The sequence below is a fragment of the Aricia agestis genome, chromosome 16, assembly GCF_905147365.1.
Source record: "Aricia agestis chromosome 16, ilAriAges1.1, whole genome shotgun sequence".
Classification (NCBI taxonomy): domain Eukaryota; kingdom Metazoa; phylum Arthropoda; class Insecta; order Lepidoptera; family Lycaenidae; genus Aricia; species Aricia agestis.
In genome coordinates, this window is record NC_056421.1 from 13,186,150 (window position 1) to 13,195,434 (window position 9,285).

Consider the following 9,285-nt stretch of genomic DNA (forward strand, 5'->3'; position numbering starts at 1 on the left):
CCCAGTGGGACGGAAGACCGACACGACCGGCGAGAGATCAGGCGCAGGATCGACTTTTTACATGCCCATCCGACGCATGGATCATCTTACTTGTCAGACAATCAGGTGATCAGCCTGCATTGTCCTAACCAAACTTGGAAATAATATGTTTCCAACGCGGGAATCGAACCCACGACCTCCGAGTCAAGAGCCGACTCTGTACCACTAGACCACGGAGGCGTTTGAAGTTTTATTTACCTTATAGATAGCCATGTGAATTGGTATTAATTATCATAAATTACTAAATTTAATGGAGTTTTAAAGGCAGTTATCAATTTACTCGTGGCTCGGTTGGTTTAGTGATAAGATGCAGGAGTTGTTGAATTTTATTTCAAGTATATTTTTACTTTTACTTGGTACTCCATTGCATTCGGACAAGCAAATAGAATCAGGTAATGCTCATATTACTTAATACTTAGATATGAAGATTCGTATTTAAATTATTTTTGACGTTAATTTTCTTATCGGTTCTCAGAATCAATGATAATTGATAACTAACACTGTTTAAAGGAGTGAGCACACTGAGACGGGCCGTGCCGGGGCTCATCGCAAAAATCCGCCTCCATACAATTTGTATGGAAGCGGAAATCCACTGCGCCCCGACACAGTGTGCGATACGCGCATCCGCTTCCATACAAATTGTATGGTGACGGATTTTTGCGATGAGCCCCGGCACGCTGAGCCCCGGCACGGCCCGTCTCAGTGTGCTCACTCCTTAAAAAAACATCAAAATATCTCACCGATTCACTAACCAAATGTCGCGTTCAACTTCATTGTGCAAGCATTCATTTATTGCGCGGGAACCGTACATTTTCCGGGATAAAAAGTATCCCTTGTCCTTTACAGGGACTCAAAGTTATTTAGTATCTCCATACCAATTTTCAGCAAAATGGCTTTAGCGATCTGGGCGTGAAGAGGTAACTGATTGACTGATAAATAGACAGACAGACGGACACATTTTCACATTTATAATATTATAGTTAGTAACCATACGACAATAATATTACAAATTCAAAAAGGGTGTCTCCATTTTTTAACACTGCAATTTCGAGTATAACAAATGGGCAACATCTAGTGAAATGATAATTTTGCTTTGATGCTTACATTCTATAATTTATTCGTACAGATTTGCAACCTGTCACAGTGACTCCATCGGGGACTATATTTGGACTATATAATGTGACTCGACGTGGTCGCAGGTTTGAGTCCTATCGAGGCATAAGATATGCTGAACCTCCAATCGGAGACCTTAGATTTCAGGTATAAATTAATATTATACTCTAAAAATTATACAGTAATAATTATTAATAACGCTATTTAATAAAATATAAGCTCCTGACAAAAAACCTTTGAAACTGGACGTAAACTGTACTGTTCCTTAAGACCTTCGAAGTTCCAATGATAGTAGGCATCCTCGAGACTTTTGCAATTAGTAGATATGGAGACCAATATACACACTAACAAGTATAATACTTAGATTTTTTTAAATGCCTACTATCATTTGAACTTCGAAGGTCTTAAGGAACATACAGGATCTTAAGGTACATAACATATTGAAATAACTTGGTTAAAGTTATTTCAATATGTCCTTCAACACCAGTGTCCGATCCTTTAATGTCATGATATTGTGTGGCATATATTTTTATTGGAAAAGTGGCTCTCAAATAACATTATATTATAACACGACAAGAAAAATGTTACAGGTTCAATTAAATTTTTCCTTGACAGCCACCGAAGATGATCGACAAATACGAATCGCCAGTAAATGCCACCAGAGACGGCCATGTTTGCCCACAAGCTTGGAACAACTGTTGTCGAACTCCACCGTACGAGGATATGGACGAAGATTGTCTCTTTATGAACGTGTATACTCCATTGAAGAAAGATAGGTAAGTGACAGTTATTTTTTCTAATAAGATTTTGAAAATAGAATTATATTTTAACAATACACATCTTCGAATTTCGAACTGCAATGAAACGTGTTTCTTCAGAATCGCAGATGGGCTTATAAGTTTCAAAGTCGTTTCGGAGGAATTTGGCAGCTCACATCGCGACACCAAAATTTTGTGTTACATATGGGCTGTTTCACCACTTCCTGATAAGTGCCGGATAGGTTTTCTACAACTTATATGACAGATACTCCATACTCTATCTGTCGGATAAGTTGTGGATAGCCTATGGCACTTATCAGTAAGTGGTGAAACAGGCCCTTATAGATACATTGATTTTGCAGGAAAACACTGTTGCCAGTGATATTCTTTATACATCAGAGTGCGTTTCTCGCTAAGACGGCGCGCAGTGATATTTTTGAACCAAACTATCTCCTTGATCGAGACATCGTTTTGGTCACATTTAACTACAGGCTCGCAACACTTGGCAAGTTTATTTTTTAATATTGTGTAGTGTGATTTAGCTGAAAATTAAACATAGCGTCACACAAAGGAAGACAGATTGCATTCCAAAAACATAATATCAGACCTTTTATGTAACTCTATCTATTTATTTCTTTATATTATCGGCATTATAGAATGTAGGAGCCATACACGAAATAATCTGGCTGAAATGCTTTTTCGATTTGGCTAATAATTGTGGTATTAGCCTCTTAATCCTGCATCGCTCTATCGAATTTTTCTGAGTTAGTCGGTATATAAAATACGACAGTTGAAATTAATCACGTGGACTTCGGTCTGACCGAGCACACCACCTCGCTCAGTCGGAAGATCTTCCTTTGCGGCCTCCGCGCTTGTCCCTACAAGAATAAATATTTATAATATAACATACACATTTCTAGGATTCCTTAGTACTGGCGACAAAATTGCTCCAGGTAATAATGCAATGAAGGATCAAGTTATAGCTCTTCGTTGGGTCCAAAAGAATATTCGGGCATTCGGTGGGGATCCGAACAGTGTGACGATATCTGGCTGCAGCTCAGGATCTGTTAGTGTTATTGCGCATATGGTGTCTCCTATGTCCAAAGGTATTTATGACTAACCTAAGACTTTTCTCATGTTTTTTCTGGCCTGATATTAATTCAAATAAATGATGCAATCTGTTGAATCATTCTACCAAAGCCCGTTGCCCGATACGGCAGCTTTAGCATGTCCTTTGGACATATCTCTCAGATCATAATATCAAAGAGATAATGTGGTTTTGGAAGATGTATAAGTTCGATCTTTTGGATTTTATTTTTTGTCCCTGAAGTCAAAACTGCGGCTTTCACATCCACTCATACCTTGCTCACTAGCCCTTTCATACTTCTTTTTTATATTTTTTAAGCACTATCATTTTCAGGACTATTCCACCGTGCCATAGCAATCAGTGGATCCCCCACGAAGATAGATAAAATGCCGTCAGACCAATATACGTGGGCGGAGAAACAAGCGCGACTCCTTGACTGTCCAACAACCAACTCATCAGTCATTGTGGCTTGTTTAAAGACTAAGCCCTGGAGGGATTTTGCAAGGACATACGATAAGTTTTATGTAAGTTCTTTACACTCCGTCTTTACCTGATTACACCTAAAGTGTTTCGAGTGTTCTTTCTACATTAACATTGCTCATAAGTCATATTATAATTATTATATCAACTAAACGCAAACAGAATACTGAAACTCTGACTTTACTTACTTTACCTTACGCTGATATAAGTCGAATATTAAATTAGAATTATATTTTTTCAGGTTTTCGACAGAAATCCCATTCACCAATGGGACATGGTAGTCGAAAACGATTTTGGACAGGAACGCTTTCTCGCCATTGACTTGATGGAAGCGATCAGACAAGGCAACATGACTCACGTCCCCATCATCATCAATCAGAACACTGCTGAGTTCTTCTCCATGGCACCTCGTGAGTTTGAAACTTGAAAATACTAGATTTTCTATAGTAAAAAAAATTAAGGATATTCACGTTTTATAATGCGAGATTTGGATTAACGGTTAGAGTCCCTGGAAGGCCTACAATTTTATCTTTTTCATACCAACAAAATGTACTATTCCGATAATTGAATATAGGCAAAACAGAGTTATGAGCAAGTAAACATCTACCAGCTACACGCAATAATAAATTATCTGAAGACACTCATAACCAAATTACTTATATTTCAGCTATTATAACCAACAGTACAATTTTGAAACAAATGAATGAAGATTGGGAAATGATGGCATCACTGGCATTTCTTCTTCCGAAGACAAACTTGAAGAAAGCATTGGAACTTCTAAGGACAGTGTACCTTCAGAATCGACCGTTGTATTTGAACAGTCCTGAAAGTTTGGAGAGGCTAGGTTCTTTGTATTGTGACTCAAGTGTTGCTTTTCCAGTCCATCGGTAAGGGAATATTATAATGCACAGATAAACTTTGAATTTACCCAAATGTAGAAAAAACTTGAAGAACTTGCTTCATCTGCTTTAAAAGAAAACATGGAACCGTATACTTCTCAACAAATTGTTCAAAGTCGGCTCATTCGTTATTTGCTTTCTCCCTTACTCATAACTGTCCCATACTCATAAAATTATATTTAAATAATAAACGTATATTGTTATAATTACTTTGCAGATTAGCTAACCTGATGTGTCGTCACTCAACCCAACCCGTATGGTACTTCTTCTTCACCTACGTTGGTGAATGTGGTTACTACATCAGTCCCTATACTGGGAAACCGGATCGTAAGTAGTTTTTTTTTAAATATAAGCAACTAGTCACAAGACAGGTCATCTTTTCAAAAATACGTGGGAGAGCCATGCTTCGGCACGAATGGGCCGGAGAAATACCACGTTCTCACAGAAAACCAGCGTGAAACGGCCCTTGCGCTGTGTTTCGTCGAGTGAGTGAGTTCCCCTACCCTATTCCCTTCCCTACCCTCTCCTATTCCCTTCCCTTCCCATCCCTACCTTCCCCTATTACCCAAGGCCGGCAACGCACCTGCAGCTCTTCTGATGCTGCGAGTGTCCATGGGCGACGGAAGTTGCTTTCCATCAGGTGACCCGTTTGCTCGTTTGCTCACTTATTTCATCAAAAAAAAAAAAGACTGAACTTCTCAGAAATTGGCTCAGATAAATGACATTGGTTTCGTAGAAATCGGACGTATAATAACGCGTGTGCTTTATATTTACCACTTATTACGTAATAAATAGGTAGTGTATACTCGTATTAAGTGGGCGACTAACTCTAAATTGACGATTTTATAATTCCTTTTTATACTTGAAAATAAGCCCCGAATTGTTTAATTTTCTAAAATTAGATACTACATTATATTTCCGAGAATTCGATCTGAGCAAAAACACGATATCTTAAAATTTTCTCGATAGAAAAAAATCACAAAGATGCATCTAATTTTCACGAATTTTTCATTTATTGCCATAACCGTGCATTGAACTAAGTTAATATCTTAACACATAGTATAAAATTCTATCATTGAGAGATCGACCTAGCGGATTTTTAATATGTTGTATATTTATCGAGTTATTGAGAAAAAACGAATTTAGCGATGAATCCGCGTCGTTCCTTTTCACCTGGCATATGAAAGACGGGCGTGAGTGTGAAGATAGAAGGACGATGTTTGATTTTTGGGGTTAGTCGCCCTCTTAATTATAGAGTAACTCAAACCGCACTCAGGTATACCACATACGTGGGAGAGCCATGCTTCGGCACGAATGGGCCGGCTCGACCGGAGAAATACCACGTTCTCACAGAAAACCGGCGTGAAACAGCGCTTGCGCTGTGTTTCGCTGAGTGAGTGAGTTTACCGGAGGCCCAATTCCCTTTCCTATCCTCCCCTATTCCTTTCCCTTCCCATCCCTACCCTCCCTTATTACCCTATTCCCTCTTAAAAGGCCGGCAACGCACCTGCAGCTCTTCTGATGCTGCGAGTGTCCATGGGCGACGGAAGTTGCTTTCCATCAGGTAACCCCTTTGCTCGTTTGCCCCCTTCTTTCATAAAAAAAAGGTATTAAATTAAAGTAGATTTTAAGTTTTGCGTTTGTCCATACAACTGCTTACTATCTGCTCCTTTCCTGATCCATTTTCTTTCTCCAGGTGCAGTCCATCAGGACGAGACTCTCTACTTGTTCCCGTCGCCTTACTACTGTGAGCAGATCGGCCTGATCGGCAGAGACGCGGTTATAGTCGATCGGATGACGGCGATGTGGTACAATTTCGCCAAATATGGGTAAGTTATAGCATTTTTAGGATTTTATGGTGCCAACCACGAAGCTCCTCAGATATTTAGTCATTAATACGATAGGTTTTATGGTTCGTTATTTAGACTAAAGCCTTAACTTGAGGTTCAGCGCCTTGGACCAAAGGAGTGTAAATTCATTTTGGTGGCTTTTTAACCGAATTCACCTGAATCATGAATTATTATTGATGATTAAGACAATATTTATATTATACGAGTTTTTGCCCTCGGCTTCGCTCGCGTTAGGAAGTATTATATACAAACTTTCATCCCCTATTTAAACCCCTTGAGGTTGGAATTTATCAAAATTCTTTCTTAGCGGATGCCTACGTCATAACATCTACCTGCATGCCAAATTTCAGCCCGATCCATCCAGTGGTTTGGGCTATGCGTTGATAGATCACTATGTCAATCAGTCAGTCACCTTTGAGTTTTATATATATAGATGTGTGTATGTTTGTACTACCTTAATGTCTAAACCTCTACATTTAAATTAAAGGTGTCAAAAGCTTCGCAGTACTGGCCTTTTCGCATTACACAGTTGAGTTTTACATTTCTGAATTTGATTGTCTTTATTGATATTTTTGTACAAAATAGTGTTTTATTTACTTTCCAGCGACCCTAACCCTATCGACGCAGACCTGGGGCTGTATTGGCCCCCGATGACACCAGACAATAGAACCTACCTCAAAATATCGGATGACCTAACCCTGCACAAGAATCTACGTGAAAAAAGATTTGAGCTTTGGGAACAGCTGCACCCTATAGATTATAACTAACATTTTGCAAGTGTGTTTTTTATTTAATGCCTAACGGATTGGGGTCATTTCACATTGTAATGCGACGAGGCGATTCGATGCATTTTTAAATGATTTGTACAAAACTGAACCCTGTTCACAACACAAGAAGACACTAATTCATTTTATATGCTTGTCACTCAGTAGCTGTTTGTTCCAAACTCGAATGGGCCGCCGGCCGATGGTCAAAAATTCCAAATTTGAACAGGTCATCATCAAAAAACTATTTCTTAGCGTTAATAATTACTCTTATCCATCGCGGTGGCCGTCATGTTGCCTAAGAGAGTGAGTACACTGAGACGGGCCGTGCCGGGGCTCAGCGTGCCGGCACGGCCCGTCTCAGTGTACTCATTCTTTTAGGCAACATTTTCCGCTTTTCCGCTTCCATACAATTTGTATGGAAGCGGAAATCCGCTACGCCCCGACACAGTGTGCGATACGCGCATCCGCTTCCATACAAATTGTATGGAGGCGGATTTTTGCGATGAGCCCCGGCACGGCCCGTCTCAGTGTGCACTCCTTTACTTCTCGTTTCAGTTTTTACCCAAGCTACAAAAACTATATTACGAATTACGATAGAGATACCTTGCAAATATTGTCTTAATGTTGCTCGGCAGGCTTCAATAAAATGACAAACAATGCATAAAACGATCATTCGGGAAAGACATTAAGAGCATAGTAGTACACAATATCTTTTCCGCCATTTGGTTTTACGACTAGCGCAAGTATAAAAGACAATGCAACAGTACAAAATATTATAATGATCTTCTTAAAGAAGATAATTATTTACAAACTAAATGTTGCTGCAATATTATTTGTTCGTTAGTTTAGAGAGCAACAACCGTAGTACATTTTAATAAATTCTTAATTTTGTTGTCCGGCACTCAAAGGAACGTGTTAAGCGTTAACAATTAATGACAGACATAATATAATAAAATCGGCCAAGTGCGAGTCGGACTCGCGCACGAAGGATTCCGTACCGTTAAAAAAAACAAAATGTTTTATTTCCGAATAGATTTGTAACAAATGCTTTTAGAACGTTGATACTACTGGTGCCTACCACCAGTAATAGACCACCAGTTTATAGAACGAAAATAAGGAAAAAATGTGTTGTTTGTATGGTAGGTAGTAGGTAGTTAATTATTTATTTTATTTTAATTTTATTATTTAATATTAAAGAACACATATAATTGAGGATTTTGTGAAAATTTCAAGTGTCTATATGTTGCCATTATGGATTACGAGCCAAAAAGACCAAAAAAATAACGTTTGTTGTATGGGTTCCCTCCGTAAATATAAACTTTATTTTGTTTTTAGTATTTGTTGCTATAGCTGCACCAGAAATACATAATCTGTGAAAAATTCTATAGCGGTTCTTGAGTTACAGTCTGGAGACAGACGGACAGAAGGACAGACAGACGGGCAGACATCGAAGTCTCAGTAATAGAGTCCCGTTTTTACCCTTTGGGTACGGAACCCTAAAAAGGCACTTTGTTGCAAAATATATTATCAGGATGTTATTTTTGCAAAAAAAATATTTAAATTGGGAATGAATTTATTTATGCGCTACTGTTATATTTCAACTATTTACTAGCAATACTGTCAAGTGTCATATATTATTTTGTTTATTTGCATCCTCAATTTTGAAGTTCGATAAAAAAAATACATGTGGCACTGCAGGGGGACTGCTGCGGCCGCGGCGGTAAAGCTAGGTAGGCGGTCGCACGCACACAAACACCGAGCCGAAATCTGGCAATGCCGCATGCCGGAGCAGGGGATGGCTTTTTATTAAAAAAAAAAGGCCAAGTGCGAGTCGGACTCGCGCACGAAGGGAAGCGAAGTTAGAAAAAAAAAAGTGTTTTTTGTATGGGAGCCCCCCTTATTTATTTATTTTTTTTTTAATATTAAAGTGCACATATAATTGAGGATTTTATGAAAATTTTAAGTGTCTACATGTTGCCATTATGGATGACGCGCCAAAAGGACGTTTGTGAAAAAATAACGTTTGTTGTATGGGAGCCCCCCTTAAATATTAACTTTATTTAGTTTTTAGTATTTGTTGTTATGGCGGCACCAGAAATACGTAATCTGTTAAAATTTCAGAAGTCTAGCTAAAGCGGTTCTTGAGTTACAGCCTGGAGACAGACAGACAGACATACAGACAGACGGACAGACATTGAAGTCTCAGTAATAGGGTCCCGTTTTTACCATTTGGGTGCGGAACTCTAAAAGTTATGCAATAGTTTAAAAACTTTCGAACTAGGGATGAAGCTG

At 38.8% G+C, this 9,285-nt stretch overlaps 1 protein-coding gene across 1 annotated transcript; it reads left to right on the forward strand.

Moving 5' to 3' along the window:
• The first annotated feature begins 317 nt into the window (after positions 1 to 317).
• Positions 318 to 6,993, forward strand: LOC121735051 (juvenile hormone esterase-like). Its single transcript, XM_042125718.1, has 11 exons — positions 318 to 431; positions 1,166 to 1,299; positions 1,768 to 1,928; positions 2,273 to 2,415; positions 2,831 to 3,016; positions 3,331 to 3,521; positions 3,719 to 3,887; positions 4,145 to 4,364; positions 4,594 to 4,703; positions 6,073 to 6,205; positions 6,831 to 6,993. The coding sequence occupies exons 1-11, from the start codon at positions 347 to 349 to the stop codon at positions 6,991 to 6,993; spliced, it is 1,695 nt and encodes a 564-aa protein (XP_041981652.1). The 5' UTR covers positions 318 to 346.
• Positions 6,994 to 9,285: the final 2,292 nt, after the last annotated feature.